This window comes from Callospermophilus lateralis, chromosome 6 (genome assembly GCF_048772815.1).
Source record: "Callospermophilus lateralis isolate mCalLat2 chromosome 6, mCalLat2.hap1, whole genome shotgun sequence".
NCBI classification, from domain to species: domain Eukaryota; kingdom Metazoa; phylum Chordata; class Mammalia; order Rodentia; family Sciuridae; genus Callospermophilus; species Callospermophilus lateralis.
In genome coordinates this window covers 116,842,017-116,860,093 of record NC_135310.1, presented here as the reverse complement: position 1 = coordinate 116,860,093, position 18,077 = coordinate 116,842,017, and the positions used below count along the sequence as shown (strand labels likewise).

The 18,077-nt window shown below is 57.7% G+C and overlaps 1 protein-coding gene across 2 annotated transcripts in view; it reads right to left on the bottom strand.

The window, feature by feature from the left end:
* Nucleotides 1–3,591, bottom strand: part of Mdga1 (MAM domain containing glycosylphosphatidylinositol anchor 1) — a 54,057-nt gene extending 50,466 nt beyond the window's left edge. For both annotated transcript variants that reach the window (XM_076860183.1, XM_076860185.1), the window contains exon 1: nucleotides 3,525–3,591. In XM_076860183.1, the coding sequence (XP_076716298.1) occupies nucleotides 3,525–3,591 (67 nt within the window). The remainder of the gene's footprint in view (nucleotides 1–3,524) is intronic.
* Between the last annotated feature and the right edge of the window lie 14,486 nt (nucleotides 3,592–18,077).

Here is an 18,077-nt window from a genome sequence, read left to right as displayed (position 1 = left end):
GCTGCCAGCTTTCTGATTTGGTGCTTTCTCTAGGGCAGAGTCAGAGAGGGAGGCAGGGGGCAGAAACTAGTGAAAGATCCCAAGTACCCACACCCAGATGGGCTCCCAGAAGACAGCCCTGGGAGGCTCACTTCCTGAAATTCCTGCACCGCACTCCCCAGAGGAGGGGAAAAAACCTGACTTGGTGATAATTCTGTGAGCTATGTTGCTCTTGTCAAATTATTCAACATCTGTCTTCATGTTCCCACAAAAATTAGCATAGGATAGTAGTTTCTGATGACACCTTTGGTGAAATATTTTGACTTCCACCAGTAAGTTGCAAACAACCTGTCTTAAGGATAATGTCAATTCCCACTCCTGCATATTAAATAATCCAGGGGTTTGTTATGTTTTTGTAAGGGAGAGGAATCCCACCGACCTGCCCCTGGCTGGAAGTCTGCATCCTGTGAGAGGAGGAAAAGAAGCCGGAACAGAAAAGGGGGTGTTCTCTGACCCTATCCACGCACAGGACAGGCCTTCCCACCACTTGGCTGCTGTCTTTGCCCCAGAACTGGGCCTCCAGGCCAGCCCAGCCCCCTGGCCTGCCAGAAAGCAGATTACAAGATCCACCACGGAGGACAACAAACTGGGCCAGTAGCTTGGGAAGCGAGGAGGGAGGGGGACCAGCTCCAAATGGACCATCTGGCCCAGCACTGCTGTAGCATCTGTGTCCCAAAGAAGAGTGAAGCCACCTGGCCACGCTGAGAGTGCCTCCCCAGCCCTGCAGACAGCAGACCTTGGAGTAGGTGGGTGGGCCTCAGCAGGCACAGGGCCTAGGGCCCTGGACACCTGCCTACCGCTGGTGTCAGCAGGGAGACCCACAGCCCAGGCCAAAGGCTGGTTTACCCCATGCGCTGCTTCACCCTCCTCTCCAGAGTTTAGCCTCCATACTAATCTGTCCTTTCCCCAGTCACATGGGCCTAGGGGCAGAAGGGCAGGGATTGGGGCTCCCTCCCCAAGATATGCATTTTTCTCCTGCCTCCTTCCTCACTGCCAAGGCGACCCTGGGCTTCCAGCGTCTCCCCTCCTCCGCGGCTGCCAGCCTAGGACTCTGAGGCCTTAAGGACTCAACATGAGTCCCACTGCCCTGTGGGAAACCAAGCCCTGGACAGACTTCTTGGGGAGCAAGCATTTCAAGAAGCATTTCTTCCATCTCCCCCAGTCACGGTCCCTTCATTCATTCAACAAATATCCAACGAGCTCCTGCGGTGCGCGAGGCCCCACGCCTGACTGGATGCAGTAGTAGCCCGGGAGGTACCACCCCTGGCCCGATGTGTTCCCCTGGCTCTTTCTGAAGCACATCATCTGCTTTGGGGGTAGAGACAAGCTGGAGTGAGCCAGAGGAGTGAATCCCACCTGTCCATCTACTTCTCAGACCAGTCCCAGCCCTTCAAAGGGGCATGCTTCTGCCACACCTGGCCGGCGCTCCTGGCACCCCCAGGACCCCAGAGCCTCACTGCCCTCTCCGGCTCCTGTTCCGTCTTTCCCTCTCTCCATCACCTAATGAAGACTTTCCACCCTGTGAGTCCCCAGCGGGCCAAGCCTTCCCCAGAGCCCAGCTCTCCCAGGAGAGTGGGGAAGCCTGGTTGGTTGGAGCTCACCCACTCCTCTTTCTGATTTTTGCTGAGAGGGACCTGGGCACTTGAAGGAGAGGAGAAAATAAAGAGAAAAAAGGAGACAGTAACCGTATGGCCGAATGCTGGCCCCAAAGTCCTCTGAAATAAGGGTCTACGGGGACCACTGCCTTGTTCTCCAACCCCCACTGCTGGGGTTTTTTGATCGAGGCCCCAAAGTGCCTCCTCAAGATGGGCCCTTGTTCAGCCCTGGAGAAAGTTGGAGAAGATGGAGAGGGTGGAGGAGAACAATGGCCCTGAGATGGACTTGGCAAGTCTGCTCAAGGGCACACAGAGGGGCAGGGTGGAGCACAGTGGCAACCAGAAAGGGTTTTCCAGAACATTCCTGAGTGCCTGGATATGAACAAGGGGAAGGAAAGGCCTCAGCAGCATCCTTCCTAAGGCACCTCAACGATGGCGGTAGAGCTGTAGGGAATCTTTGGGAAGAAAGAGGAAAGAGGAAGCCCTGGACCACTGGTGTCTTCCTCTATTCTAGGGAGGCCAAAGCCTTCAGGACCTGCTCAGCAGCCTCCTCTGCATACCCAGCCTCTCCCAGGCCCTGCAACCTTCCTCCTCCCTCCTGCCTTTCCTAGCCTTGGGGGCGGAGGGGGCGGGCAGTAGGGAAACACAAACTGATTAAGAACCGGAGTTTGGCCAGATGCCTGGCCCAGCCTCATCCAGGAATTAAGCCCAGGCCAGCTCTCTGTGGAGGGCCAAGAGCATGCCATCTCCTGGACACCCCTTCCTTTTGACAGGCACAGGCAGATGGAGCAGGGCCACTTCAGAAGGAAGTACTTAGCACCAGCACCTGAAGCTGGCATCTAGGGAACACTGCCCCGGCCACCCTCTCAGGACAGGTCAAACTCCTCTAGATCTAAACAGGAATAATTAGGCTCTGGGCCCCGGAAAAAGAGAGAATCTACACATCATTAAAAAGTGACCTTCTCCTACAGTCAGGAGTAGGCAAGAAAGCTCCAAGGCCCCTGGAAACGGACTTTCCGGGCTGGAGACCCCTGAACGGGTGATGCCCAAGCCTGGGGCCTTCCCCGGGAAAGCCCTCGATATGGAATGGAGAAGGGGTAACTGGAATCCCCCTTGCTTCTCTGAGCGTGGCGTGGGTACGCCGGAACAAATCTGAGTGACAGGAGGCAGAGTTTGGACACGCTGCCTGATGGGTGCGCGCCGTGTCTGCGTTTCCTGGGGACGGTGGCTGAATGTGTCTGTGTGTGCGCGCAGGAGGAAGGAAGGTGCGGCTGGGTTTTGTTCCTGGAAGCCAGGGACCGAACTGACTCAGGAGAGGTCTGAGAAGGGATGCCAGGGTCCTAGACGCCAGAGGCAGGGGATGCCGGCATCCGCTCAGACTGGAAGAAGCGAGTAGAAGCAGCGAAGCCGCAGCGATTGCGGGGAAGGCGGCGAGCCCGCCGCCCGGCCGCGGCGCTGGCAAGCAGCTCGCCCGCCAGCATCGCGCAACTCCGGATCCTGCATCGCCGTTTCCACTTAGGAAGCCGAGCCAGGAGAGGATGAGGCTCAGTGTAAGTCGCCGCCCCAGCCCTGTGCCTAGGGTCTGTTCGGGTCTCCCGAGCCCTTCGGATTCTCTCCAGGGTTCACAAGTCACTCCCGCCCCCAGCAGGGTTTGGGAAAGTGAGGACTTCCTCCTGGCATCCCCAGCTTCACGCCAGACCCTACGACCAGTCCCAGTGCTCCAAAGCAGCTAGCTCGGTCTCCTCGCGCCCAGGAGAGGGCGGAGACGCGGGCATCCACTCCAGAGTCCGAGCCTAGGTCTCCACCAAACCCCGGCAGCGCGCACTTTGCGCCTCTTGCAAAGTTTCCGCGCGGGGCTCAGCCAGCGTGGAGTGGGACGCGGGCTCTTACCGTAGACTCCTTGTCCCCGGCAGTGGAAGGGGATCAGCGCCAGAAGTAGAAGGCAGGTCACCTCCATCTTCACGGCCGGTGCTTCATCCCCGCGAGGCGGCGCAGCCCGAGAGGCAGCGGGGGGCGCATCCGCCGGGGGCCCCGCGACACCCCCTAGGTCCCCCTCTTTCCCTGAGAGGCGACCGAGAGGGCGGCGACCAGGGGACTGAAGAGTAGGCGGTGACGGCGGCGGCGACCCGGGTTTCTCCGGTGGGGCCGCTGCACTGATGGGGACGCAGGGGGCGCTGGCCCAGCCCCGGGTGCCTTGGCGCGCCGGGCGCAGCAGCCAGCGCCCCGGCCCAAGAAGCCCGGTCGCCGAGCCGCCCCGGGTCCCCAGGGCTGTCCGCTGGGGGTGCTGGGCTCCAAAGACCTCTCTGCTGCGGCGGCGGCGCTTGGCTCCAACAGGCCACCGACGACTGACAAACTTGTCGTTTCCCCGCCCAGGGGACGCCCCTCCGCGGAGCGGGGGCAGGGAGACCCGGGCTCCTCTCGGCTTAATTCGCCGTCTCCAGTCCTGCACCCGGTGCTGAGAGCTCAGCGGCCCGACCTGAGGGGGCAGGCTGCGCACCTGCCAGCTGCACAGGAACCTCAGTCCTGGCCCTCTTGAGCGGGGCGGCAGCGCGGGCTGGGTTCGGCCACCGAGAGAGCGACTCGGCTCCTGGGGTCCGCGAAGTTAGCCGAGCCGCCGAGGCACCCGAGGGAGGAATCGCGCCCCGGCGCCCCGCGGGAATCTGGAGAGCAATTCCAGGCAAGAGGGACCCCAGAAAGCGGGGAAGGAAGGAAAGTTTGAGTCGTTTGAAAAAATATTCGCGCCCTCGCCGAGGCCGGGGCTGCGGCGCGGGCGCAGCTGGCCGCCTCCGCTCGCCGCGCTCCGCTCCCGCCGTCTGGCCGCGTCCGTGGCGCTCCCGGGCTCCGCGCTCTCGGGAGAGCGGGGCTGCGCCGCGCCCCAAGTTGGTCGTCCCCGCCCCCGCCCGGCAGCCTCGGCCAGCGGGGGCCTTGATCGGGCGGGGCCGGGCCGGGCTGCGGGGCGCGGCGGCCGCTCGGCTCCGGGCCGCGGGAGCGCTCCGCTCGCTCGGCAACTTGGGCTTCGCTGTGCTGCTTTTTCGCCCCTCCGAGCTTTTCATTCCGCGCTCCCCCCGCCTCCCTCTCTCCCGCCCTCCCTCCCTCTCCTCCCTCCTCCCCGCGTCTCCTCGTTCGGTCTCTCGCTCTCCCACCCTTTGTCGCTCGCTCTCCTGTTTGATTCCCCTCCAGTTAAAAAAAGGAGCCAATTAAAGGCAGCCCAGCTCGCCCGGCCCAGCCTCTGTCCAATTTCCTCGCCTCCCCCAGGACCAATTAGAGAAAACAAAACAGGGCTGGGGGAAGCAGACTGCCTGCTTCTCTCTCTCTCCCTCTCTCTCTCTCTCTCTCTCTCTCTCTCTCTCTCTCTCTCTCTCTCCCTCCCCTCTCAACCCCCTCCCCTCCCCCTCCTCCCCCGCCCCTTTCCCCCCAGCCCCCGGCAGGAAAATGTCAGAAAGCAGAAATGGATCCATCTATCCCGAGGACAGTGGCGGAGGGACGTGGGTTTCGGCGCGGGCTCTGCAGCCGCGCGCTCGCACACTCGCTCTTCGCCCGCCCTTGCACACCCAGCCTGGCCGCCCAAGCCGGATGCTGCGATCTCGGCACGCTCGCGGGCAAGCACGGCCGCTCGCTCCGGGGACCGAGTCAGCAGGACACTGCACACTTCATAAATGTTTTGCACTTTTGGGAGGCGGGAATGAAACCGGGGATCCAAGGGAAAGGCCGGGTTTCTGCGGCCACTAGGGTCCTTCAGGCGCGAGAGCCGGCAGCCTGCTGTAGGGCTGCAGGGCTGTGCGCTCGGCTCGGGAGTGCCCTCCACCCTCGGCCAGCCCTAGCCCCTTCCCAGGCCTCGGCTCTCCCCGCGTCAGGAGCGGGGGCCGCTGCCAGAGCAGCTGGCGGAGCCGCGGGTGGAGAGGGCGCGCTTAGAGCTCATGCCCTTGCCGCGGCCCACAGGTTGCCAACAGGTTTGCCCGCAGGACCCCTCTGCCGGAGCTCCCCAGGCCACCGCCTAGTCCCGGTTCGCCCCTCTCCCCATCCTGTCTCCCCTTGGGACCTCAGGCGCCCCCAAGCGCCCCAGGGGCGCACGCCCTTCCGGTAGCCAAGCCGGGGCGCCGCTCCAGCCGCCCGGGTCCGGCACTCCGGGTCTCCGCTGCCTCAACCCAGCCCTCCCGGAGCAGCGGGGGGCCAGCGCTCCTCCCAAACGCCCTCGGGGAGGGGCGTAGGCAGGCCGGCCGGGCGGGCGGCCTCCTCTGCCGCGGATCCCGGGTCCCCCAGCCCAGTCCTGCTCATCTCACCTGCTCCACCTGTCGCCGTTATTTATCTCGGCGTGGGCGCGGGGATTGTGGCAGAGCGGCCCGTGGGAGCGCGGACAGCCGCGGCAGCTACAACAACCGGGCAATTACAAACCCTCCTCCCGCTCACCCGGCGGAACTGTTGGGTATGTGGATTGCGATGGTGGTTCCGCGACTCTATGCATTTGTCAAAACTCAAAGACCTGTACGCCAAAAAAAAAAAAAAAAAAAAAAAAAAAGTGTTAATTCTTCTGCATGTAAATCAAAACATAAAATTAAAAATCTTAATAAACCCACTCCTTCCCCAGGTCTGTTCCTGCTGGGTCCCTTCTCCTCTGACCCTCCAGCGCTTACCCCCACTGCTCAGGAGGAAGGAGAAAGTGTGGGGGCATGCCTTGTGGCATGGGGAGGGGCGCCATCGCTGGACACCTCAGCCCCTCTTCTGTCTATCTCAGGAAGTCCGAGGACACTTGAAGACACCCCTCCCCCAGGTACCCTAGCTCGTTTGGTCTCCTTCATCCTCTCTCCCCTCTTCTGTCCCTTTCCATAGGTCAAAGGCTGAATAGGAGGGTCCAAAAAGAAAGCTCAGTGCTGTTCACCCAGAGAAGGCCAACGCAAGGTTCGTTAAATGGATTAATGAATGATGTCCATCACAAGCCAGAAACCACAGAACTGGGTTCCCCTCAATGTAACCATCCTTCCTTCTCTCCACCTCCCATTACCCCAAAGGAAAAAACCCATTCATTTTCTGCTCTCCAGAGATAGAAAGCCATCATGCATCTTCCCACCCACCTCCCCCACTCGGTCTGAAAAGGAAGTGGCACCCACCAGTTGAGGGTGTGATGAGGAGTGGCTTCATTTATTATCATCTTCTCATTATTAGAAGGTTTCTAGAAATCCCTACCTCCTCAGGGAAGCTCTTAGGGAGTGGCCTTTCTGGCCTTGCCCATTCTGAGTTTAAAGACCCTGCTGACATTCTCTTAAGTTTGCCCTCTCTGAACACCTGCTGGCCTGGAGGAGGGCTGGGGAGGGCAGCGGCAGAAGTCCAAATTCAAGGCAGGCTGGGACTGAATGTGTGCCGTAGTGATCCACTTGGGAGCACTCTGCGGCTAATGGTATGCAGTGCAACTACCTGCAGCCTGTTGGTGGGGGCCAGGTGTGCCCTGCCTGCTGCTGCAGAGAGAGCCATGTGTGGGACAATGGTGGGGAGCCCCAGAGAAGGGAACACACTAGCATGGAAGCCAGAAGCCAGTTCCTGTCCTGGCCTCTCTAGGCCTCAGTTCCCCCCGTGGTAGGTCCTCCGGTAGTTAGGATGTCAACCTCCAGATGGGGGTGAGGGAGGGGAGGGTACCCACAGCTGACACCGCAAGTCATGTGTACCCACTGTTTAATCCTCATGACTCACCCAGCTGCTAAGTGGCCAGACTGGGCTTTGACCTCGGTGGCTTGGCTGGATGACCTTGTTCTTTCCCACTGTCCTGTGCCCAAGAGAGGCGAGGGCCCAGGACCTAGGAGTACCTTCACAAGCACTTCCTGTTCCCTTCCCACACTGGAGCAATCCTCTGGATCCCAGATGGGGCTGTTAAGAGTAGAGTGGGGCCCCAGAGCTGGACCCTGGGATCACAGGAGCTCTTGAGGCGGCTTCCTGAGCACGACGCTTGGAGGCTCAGGGTCAGCAACCAGAGGGCCGCACCTCTGTGCATTCAGCACGCTGTACCGCCACTTCCCACCGAAGGAAAGCACCATCCTTTTGCCTCAGAGGAAGCCCAGCGCTTGGGCGCCAGAAGGGGTCAGGAACTAGCTGCAAGCTGAGGGGTTGAGTGATGGGCCAGGGAGCCCGAGCCCCAGACCCTGGCCAAGCAGGGCAGCTGCAGGCTTTTGTTATAAAGATGTTACTGGAGCGTCCTCCCCTCTCCTGCAGTTTGCTCTTCTCTTCTCGGTGAGTCAGCCTGGAAGAGGAGAGAGGGAGAGAGGAAGTCTTTGCCGTGATGCTGTCGGGGCCTTTCGAGGGAGATTGTCTCTGAAAATCATACAGTGGCAGGTATTGATTCAATCGCAGAGCAAGACACTTTCTGGCTAGCGGGGAGGGCTGCCTGGGGAAGAGGAACCGGGAGAGTTATGACCCCACTGAAAGACTAGTTTATTAATTCAGGCTCTAACAAATAGCCAATTAATGGCTCCAGCTGCTAATTAGTAAGCAGTTAAGTCCTGTTATAAATTGTGCAGCTTAAGAATAGTGAAACCCAATCCTGCAATGATACCCTTGAAACTCACCCCCCACACCTGTGGCCTTCTATCACCTGGGGTCTGTGTCCCCCACCATGCACTCCTGTCCCATACCCAGGCAGCCCTCTTGCCAGCTTCTTGGGGGACAGGGACTTTGTCCATAAGTTCACCATTCATTCATTGAACTACTATTTAATGAGCACCTACTATGTTCTAGGCACTGCTCTAGGAACTGTGAATTCGATGTGAATAATAGACAAGATCCCTGCTTCACAGAGGTTATAGTTTAATGAAGAGACAGACAACAGACTTCACAAGAAAGGAAAGAAAATAGTACTTAGATAATGAGTCAAGGAGACTATTAAAGCTAGGAAGAGAAATAGAAAATGTGAGGGCTAAAATGTTAGAGAGGACATCCAGAGAAGACTATGCTAACATTTGAGTCATGACCTTAAAGAGGTGAGGGATGGAGCCAGGCCAACATCTGGGGCCAACATCTGCAGGAAGAGGAGACAGCAAGTGCAAAGTTCCTGTGGTAGTGAGGAGGACCTCAGCTGGAGGACCGCCTGGCTGCAGCTGAGCAGGTGAGGGAAGAGTGGGGCTGGGATCAAAGAGGTTTAGGGAGCCGGTCATTTGTGCCTTGGGGTTATTGCAGCACATTGGATTTTACTCTGAGTGAGATGGCAGCCATGTGGTCTTGAGTAGAACCAAGGAGGGATCTGATTTTTTAACAGGCACACTATGGCCACTGCATGGGTAGTTAGATTAAAGGGGGAACCACAGTATCCCACCACTCAGTGGGTGCTCAATAAATGCTCATCATATGAATTGATGAATGAATTCTGATGGGGCTAGACTGTGAGCCTGGGAACCTGACCCATGCTTGAAAGGTTGATTTAGTTGGATTCTCTTGTGAATTACTTTCAATCATCAGCAATGGTGCCCGAGCATTTGAACTTTCCAAGGAATTCCATATCTACTGTTCTACTGGGTCCTTCACTTGTCCCTGGGAGGTAAGTTAAAACATGTGGCTCTTCCATTTTACAGATGTGAAAACTGAGGCAAAGAGACATTCACCGACGGGCTGAGCAGTGAGCAACCAGAGACCAACTCTAGGGTGATTTAGGGTAGGGGGAGAAAAAGGACAAAGATACAGAGGAATCCCTCCCCTCTTCAGCTGCCACATCACAATTGCACCCTGCCTCAACCATGTGACCCTCCCTCAGGGCTCCATATTCTCATTTCCACAATGACAGTGTGTGCAGATACTACCTCTCAGATCACCTCCAGCACCAGCCTCCAACCCCTGTGACCTGCGTGTGAGGCCTGAGATCTGAATGCCACCATTTCCCAAGTGAGGGTCACCTGAGCTCAAGAGCGCAGGCTCCCTTTGTCCACACCAATGTTGGGACGGGGGAAGTTTCCTTTAACCGTCTTTGAACTGATGGTTCTGTGGATCCGAAGCAATTTGAACACTGACTTCAAAAAAATATACGGTCTTCCCATTCTGAGCCGTCGGAGGGCCCCAGGTCCACCAGGCTCTGCTTTGCCCCTGGGTGGGGCTGGGAAGGGCGCAAATGCTTCTCTTGACTGTCATTCATTTAATCAATGTTGGTCGAGTCGGCCATTATCCCGGGCCGTGCTGAGCACCCCCTGTGCTGGTTCCATCCAGCATGTAAAGACAGCGCTGTTCTCAGGGCCTCCTAGTCTGAGGCAGAGGACACTACCCAGCCCGAAGGCGGAGACAGCTAGAAGAGGGTTCTGGATCCTGGTGTAAAACTGGAGCCAGGTCTAGACAGACACCATCCTGGTAAGGAAGTGTCCCCTTCAGGGTAGGGGACAAGAGGATGGAGCACCAGGAAGGCCAGGCTGGCTGCTGGGATGCTCTGTAAGGCTGTTCCCACAGGTCCAGCCTGGTCTGTAGGCCCTCCCGGCTCAGCCAGCCCAGGGGAGGCCTGGTGTTTTATTTGGGTTTTTCTCCTAATGCAAATGCCTCTCTGGGCCCCTGGGAATGAGGCCTGTTTGAAAGCAAGACTGAGAAGCTGGCAGCCATCAGCAACCACGGGAAGATGAGCCGCTCTCTCGGGGCCAGGCCCACCCCAGTGAGAAGCCAGGTCCTGGCCTCCCTCGTGGGCCTCTCCTGGAGGCACTTCTGGCCACTGGGGAGGCAGAGCCGCCTGAGGTGGGGTGCTCTCTGCAAACCCCCACCTGTACTCCAGCCTCTGACCTGGGAGCTCAAGAGCAGGGTGGGTGTCGCTCACTCTGGAAACACAGTGGCAGTGCCCGGCTGGGCACACAGTTGTCATTTGATTTTTGCTCATTAAAATGAACTGAGTAGGTGACACCGAGTGACTCAAGCAAAAGTAGGCTTCCGGCAAGACCCGACTGATGGGCGTGGGGAGGACCGAATCACCCCGGCAATATGGAGATGGGGACGAATACCAGTGGTGGCGACACGGGAAGAAATGTTTGCGAGGGGCAGCCACCCAAGTGGACCCTCGGGGAGCGGAAGGGACAGGCGAGGGCAGGGCCCTAGGAAACCCCGGGGGTGAACAAGCGCAGGGGGCCGAGACCCCGGGCTTGCGGGGGCCCTTGGCGACTGGAGGGCGGAGAGTTGCGGCTGCGGGTGGCGGGGGTGGCAGGGGTGACGGGGACTTGTCCTGCCTCCGCCCTGCCCGGCCGCCCCAGGGGTGGCGTCGGGTTTTGCTGAGCTGGCCTTTCTCGCCGCGTCCCCTGCGGCTCTCGGAGAGGCAGGATCAAATGTTCCCCAGCTCGAAAGGGCTGGCGGGGCTGGGAGGGGAAGGGGGACAGGGAGGGGAGGCGACAGGGGGGAGGGGTCAGGGCTGCCCCCGGGACAGGGCCTGCAGTCGCCCTGGCTCTTTCTGTGAACCTCCCCGGGCAGCTCGCCTTCCTTCAGGACCCCTTTTTGATCCCAGGAAAGGGGACAGAAATAAGGAGTGGGCTGGGGGCGTGCGACTCTCTCTCTCTCTCTCTCTCTCTCTCACACACACACACACACACACACACACACACGAGGCTGCTGCGCGGCATAAACTGCAGGGGGCGCCATCACATAGACTGCGACAGGAATCGCGCCCACCTCCCGCCCCCGGCGCCACGTGGTGGCCAGGCTGCCGCCCCCCGTGCGACCTGACCTCAGCACGAGCTGGCGTCACCGCCTCCGCTCCTTCTCCCCACCTCCGCCCCCGGCTCCTATCTGCGCCCTCGTCTCCCGGTCACTCCCCGCAGGGTCCCCACCTCCGCGGATGCTCCCGCCACCGCTGGGAGAGCGGCCCCAGAGCCGCGGTCCCCGCCCGCCCCCGCGCGCGCTCTCGGGACCCGCCGTGAGCCCTGGGGACTCGCTGCCCTTTTGATTAACTCGTCTCATTATCCGGTGCTCGGGTCTCCGGGGACCCTCCACGCCTACCAGCCCCAGGGGAAGCGGGGCCTCAGGATTCGTGCCGGCTGCAGAAGCAGAAGGACCCCCGGGAGCCTGCCCACCCCACCCCTGAGGATGGCCCAGCCGGGTGTCACTTGCTCTTTTCATCCCCTAACCTAGGACTTATCTGAAGGAGTGTGTGTGTGTGTGTGTGTGTGTGTGTGTGTGACATTTTCATAACCATAAAATGCGCAGCCTAAAGACCATTTGCCTTGACAACCACCTTTATCATCTTCATATTGAAGAGGAGAGAATTGAGGAACAGAGAGAGTTAGTCACTCCCCTAGGGCCACACAGCTAGTAAGTGACAAAGCTGGCATTCAAACCTGAAAATCTGGCTTCAGTCTATAAAGTCTATGCATTTCACCACTTAATGCTCCCTCTCACATGGAGAGACATTTGATTTGTCCAAAATCTGACATCCTAGAACTGCACTGGCTGACATAACTTCTAGTAGCTATTTAACTTTAAATAAATTAACTTTAAAATTCAGTTCTCAGTCCCACTGGCCACTTTTCAAGTGCTCAACAGTCCCATGTGGCTAGTGGCTGCTGTGTTGGACAGCGCAGGTATGGAACATGTCTGTCATCCTAGGAGTTCTCCATTGGACAGCAGTGATCTGGAGTCTCAGTATTAATCCTAGGTCTCCTGCTTACCAGCGGAGCAACCAGGGCAAGTCACTCAACTTCTCAGTATCAGTTTCCTCATCCAAAGAAGAGTGCCCACCTCATAATTGAGAAGATGCACAAGAAGTGCTTGGCAGGTACTAAGCATTCTAACAATTATTCGTTTTATCATTAGAATCCATAATCTAGTCCTTCATTTAACAAAGTGGACGGCTAAGGATCAGAGGAACTAAGAAACTGCCTCAAAGCCACACAGCCAATTGAATCCTAAAAGCTGGGACTCCTGATTCATGTTGCTGCACCACATGGCCTCACCATGCCATCGCAGTTGTGAAAGAACTTTCCCAGGTGGCCCTCAAAATGAAGTAAGTAAGGTTTCATAGCCCCATTTTACAGATGAAGAAACTGAGGCAGAGAGAGGGTGAAGTAAGTTCTTCAGGATCCTGAGGCTGTTTGGTACCATTCTTCACCGCTGTGCACATTAACGTGTGACTGTGTAGGGAAAGTGTCTGTGCAGCTGCTCCATCGTTTACCATGCGGAGGTCAGGAATCCGTGGTCCTCTATCAATAGAACATAAATTATATAAATAATATCAATATGGCCTCGATTATGGAAAAACTGTGTATAGAATAAAGATGTGAAAGCTGGATAACACTAATACCATTTTAATGACTATCGTGGGTGATGGAATGAGGGGTGATTTGCATTTCTGTCTTTATATATTTGTTTCTCCCCAGTTTTCTATAAGCAGCCTGTATTGTTTTTACAGTCAGAAATAAATGGATGTTATTTTCAATTTTCTTTTTTTTAACTTCAGTTCCTCTGTCCTTTCCTCGGCAGCCCTCGGGGCCCTCTGGGCTGTTGGAGGCTGACCTGGGCCTTGGCATCCTCTGGCCAGGCCTCTGGCAGGCGGGAGGCCTACGTGTGGCCTTCAGCTAGAGGCCTGGGGTCCCTCTGCTCTGGAGGGGGCCTGAAGTCACTCTGCAACATCCGCATGCAATAAATGTCATACTCTTATTTTTTCAAGTCAAATAGATTCTAATCCCAAGTCTCCAGTTGCCACGGTGCAGAAAAATCAGCCTCAGTTATGTTTGGGGGGATCCTCCCGGACCACAGAAGGATCCAGGGTTCAGGAAAAGAGGCCTCGCCTTGTGGTTGCCATGGTAATTGACTCCGATCACTGTGGCCGGCTCGCTGGGCCAGGCCTGTCAGGCCCCTCGGCCCTGGACACACTCTGAGAGGTCCCCATAGCAGCCCTCTGATGGCTGCCAGTGGCCTGGAGACCCAGGGGCCTCAGCACTTGGTGCCCAGGCTCTGCCCACAGCCCCATGGGGCACTGCAGGCACAAACCAAGGCCTGGAGTCTCTGGGGCTTCTCAGGCTGGGGAGGCCCCGCCTCCCTCCCCATCAGGAGACCTTGACCTCCTGAACCCAGCACCCAGCAGGTGGGACGTCCCTGCTGCTTTGACAACACCCAAAGCTCCTGGAGACTCAGACCCTCCCTGACCCTGGCTCCTTCCATGGAGGTGAGTGGAAGGTCCCCGTTACTCCCGGGGACACAGAAGCATGGCACTGCAGCACAGAGCCAGGCGGCACAGCTCATGCCTGACAAAGCAAAGCTTCTCACTCCACCAGCTCAGGCGGGACCCAGAGGAGCCTCATGTGGGGGTAGAGTGGAGTCAGGCACGTCCCACATCCCCGCCCTGGGAGGGGAGTGACGGGAGGAAACCCAGGTTCGGAACCTGAGACCGGAAGGGCTGGGCCCAAAGTAGGTGCTCAGTAAATACTTCTTGTAGGCACAAATCCTTTTTTGTTGTTGTTGTTCCCAGGGGTTGAACCCAAAATCACTTAACCGCTGAGCCCCATGCCCAGATCTTTTTGTTTTTTTATTTAGAGACAGGGTCTCACTGAATTGTTTAGAGCTTTGCTAAGTTGCTGAGGCTGGCTTTGAACTCACAATCCTCCTGCCTCAGCCTCCCAAGCCGCTGGGATTACAGGTGTGTGCCATCACACCTGGCTTGAATCAGATCTTGGGCACAGGCCTTTCCGTCTCTGGGCCTCACTGTCTTCGTCTGGAAAATCGGCATCTGCTCATTCAAGCACGATTTCTTAATTACCTGCTGCAGGCGTAGAGGACACAGCACCAAACCCACCCAACATCTTCCCTGATGAAAGTTCCACTTTAGCAGGAGAGTCATGAAGTTGTTGTACCGTAGGGAGTCTTCCCTCGCCCTTACTTCAGTGCCCTCAAGGACTTTTGACATTTTTTTTGTACCAGGGATTGAACCCAAGGGCACTCAACCACTGAGCCCCATCCCAGCCCCATTCTGTATTTTATTTAGAGACAGGGTCTCACTGAGTTGTTTAGTGCCTCACTTTTGCTGAGGCTGCCTTTGAACCTGAGATCCTCCTGCCTCAGCCTCCCGAGCTGCTGGGATTACTCCTGCCTCAGCCTCCCGAGCTGCTGGGATTATAGTGCATTGCTCCAGGCCCCTCACCAACTTTTAACTGCCTCTCCGCTGGCCTTTGCCCAAGGCCGCCTGGCCTGCTGATGTCGTGGCCAGAAGACCAGGGGCTCCCAGCCTCAGCCGCTGACACCCAAGGAACTGCATAGCTCAGTCCCCTTCCTCCTCAGGCTGGATCTGAGAAGGTGTCCCCCACCGTCCCCCACAGCTCCCCAGTGACAGTGGTGACTGATAAACAGCACACCCTTTTCCGCTGCCCCCCTATTTCCCCATCTCTTGTGGAGATTTCCTCAGGTCATGAAATGCCACCTGCTCTCGAATCTTTGCCTTGGAGTCAGCTTCTGGGAAGATCCAACCTAAGACATTGGGTTGTGATGGTTGCTGTGGAACAGAATTGAACTAAGGCCCGGGGGTGGAGAAGGAGGGGTGATGCCACTTGAGGCAGGATCTTCAGGGAAGGCATTCAATCAAGGATCGGAGTGAAATGAGAGGGACTATCTGGAAGAGAGGTTGTTCTAGGCAGGGAGAACCGCAAGTGCAAAGGCCCTGAGGTGGAAACATCCCTAACAGCAGAAGTGAAGACTCCTGCCGGTTAGGTTGTGAAGGACTCCTTGAGCTAGTCCACGTGAACTGCAAAGACCTGCACACCTGAGCTTTTAGGGCTTTTTTAATTCCCTTCTGCGCTGCTCTTCAGAGAAGCGCTCGGCCTCCCAGCACCTCCCCCTCTGTGCTCACAGCCTCTCTGGCCTGGAGCAGGGCTTGGATTTTCCAATAACTCATTAGTGCGGCTTTGGATGAGATTGAAGAAACAAAAGCCCCAACAAGAAAAGCGCGTTCGGCGCCTCACAGGTTATTCATGAGCCAATGCAGAGCAGCCCACCCAAAGCCAGCCTGGCCTCCACTGCTCCAGCCTCTGGACTCCATTCCCAGCCGGCGGCTCTTTATCCATCCGCCATTCATACACCGAGGGCCTACTGTGTGCTCGCCACACTGAGGATTCATGGAGGTGAACCAGCCACTGTCCGTCCGCCTGGCAAGCTGCGGGCGTCTCCTCTGGGTTCCGTTGTGGCTGCCACACAGGGTCCCCCCCCAGAACTGGCTGTTAAACTTGCCAACACACCGTGTGCCAGCAGGCCCTGGGTCCTGGCCACACCAAATGGAACCCCAGGAATTTACCATCCAAAACAGAGAGGGCCCAATGGCAGGTGACACCGTGGCCCTCCCAGAGCGCCAGGGGGCTGCTGTACCGCTGTCCTCCCAAGCTGGGCACACACCAAGGACGGAGACTACAATGCCACCGTGCCACGCCCAAAGGTGTCACAGAGGAGGCCGTTGGGCTGAGCTTTAAGGGCAAGGGGCATCTAGCTGGAGGGTGTCCTATGGGGGGCGCGGTTTGAGCAAAGGTCTGGGGGAGGCTAGTCACGTGCGTTCACGCCCACCCCACCCCACCACACCTCGAAATATGTCACAGCAGGGAGTTTTCCCACTTACCATGTCCCCAGTCACCCGCCAAAGTGAGCTGCTCCTGAAGGAAACATGGATAGGGAGGAGCTGAGAGCGGAGGACAGCCTTCCCCCAGCCTCCCCTCCCAGCCTCCCCCTCACACATTCCTTCTCTAGGAAATTGGGTGTCTGACGTACAGGTAAGGTGACTGCCACGTACGGAAGAAGCAGCCAAGAGGCCATCCCACCCACAACGCCACCACTGTCACCCATGGTATTGTCACCCATGGAAAAAGCCAGCATCTCCACCAGCCCGTCATCCTCCCCGGTGTGGCTCGTTGGCACAGCTGCACAGCCGGGGACACACAGGAGATGCTTGGCTTGCAGATGTCAAGATGGACCCCCCTCAAAAAATATCCCCGACAGCGGGGGCCCCACCGAGTGTGACATTCACACACACAGAGGCATGCACACATGTGCCAAGCAGGAATTGACGACACTGGGGAGGAGGTCACAGTCCATGGGCCTCCACAGCGACTCCTGGGCTTGTCCCTCTGCTGCCCCTCCTCCCGCCACCCGACCCTGCCCCGCGTGTCCCACACAAGGAGCTGAGCCGCCCACAGTTCAAGACTACTTCCCACCTCCTTCCCCAGTCTGTCCCCAGCCACCTTCAGGGACCGTGACTTCAGTGGTGGAGCACACAGCTGTCCCCAAAGAGCACCTGTATTGGCTCCTTAAATCACGGGGACCTGTGAGATGGGACATGGATTGGGTGTCTGACGTCCAGATGAGGAAACTGAGGCTCTGAGGGACTTGAGAACCAACGCGTTCTGTTTTGGGCGTTTATTCCCCAGGAACTTAGGTCCTGGACATTGGGTAAACCCTGGAGGTTCCAACTGAGCTTCGTGGAGCAGCTTACCTCACCTGATCCCAGCCACAGCCCTGCAGGAGGTTCCACTCTCATGGCCACGTGTCAGCAGGGGACACTCAGCATCCTCCTGGGCGGAGGAAGCTCACCGTGAGCTCCGGGAACTCTGGAGGTGAGCACAGGTCCGAGACCCTTCCAGAAAGGCTGAAGCAGAGGCTCTTGGGCAGGACACAGTGATGTCGGGAATCCATTGCTTAAAGGCTCTCCGTGTGCTGGACTTGGGGCACCAGGGAGCCCAGAGGGTGCAGCGTTGGCAAGGGTTTGGGGTCAGCACTACCAGTGTTCCCTGGGCTCCAACTCTGGACCCCCACATCCATCCCCTTGACCTTCCCCCAGTGTGAGCCCAACCACCCCAGGTCTCTGACCACCACCCACACTCGGGTGGCCTCAGACAGCGTAGTGTGGCCAAGGAACACCGCCTCCAAGTCTGGCTTCCTGGATGTGTGACCTGGCAAGTGCCAGCAGCTCTCTGCACTCGTTTCCTAGTCTGTCAAACAAGGCTAACAACAGGGAAATGAAGAGCCAGTCCCTCCCGCCGCCCACCTTATAGAGGCCCTGTGCGAGGCCCATCGTGTGTACCAACTCATTTAATCTCCCTGCATCCCCCGAGGTCAGCCCTGCTCTTGCGTGGCTTGGCCATCGCTAGCCATCATCACTGTCTCGCTGCTCACCTCTCTGCTTAAAACGCAGCCACTCTTCCCCCTGCATCCCTTAGCTCCCCAATGCTCACCGTTCCCCCACCCAGCAGACTCCTGGGATCCAACCCTGAGCCCTTCCTTTCCTGTTAATATGCACATTGGAGTCCTGCAGCGTCTGCCTCCCCGTCTCCATCCCTCCATCCATCTCCTCCATCAGCATGGCTCCGGTGCGGCCCTGCTCATGTCTCACCTGGATTGTGCAAAGGTGTCCCATTAGCTTCCTCCTCTGCCCACGCGTCCTGCAGTCCTCCCCCGCTCTGCCAGAGATTTCCAAATAGCACATTCCCTGAAAAGACCTCTGTGGTTCTATAGACTCCAGGATCAAGTTCAGACTCTTCAGCT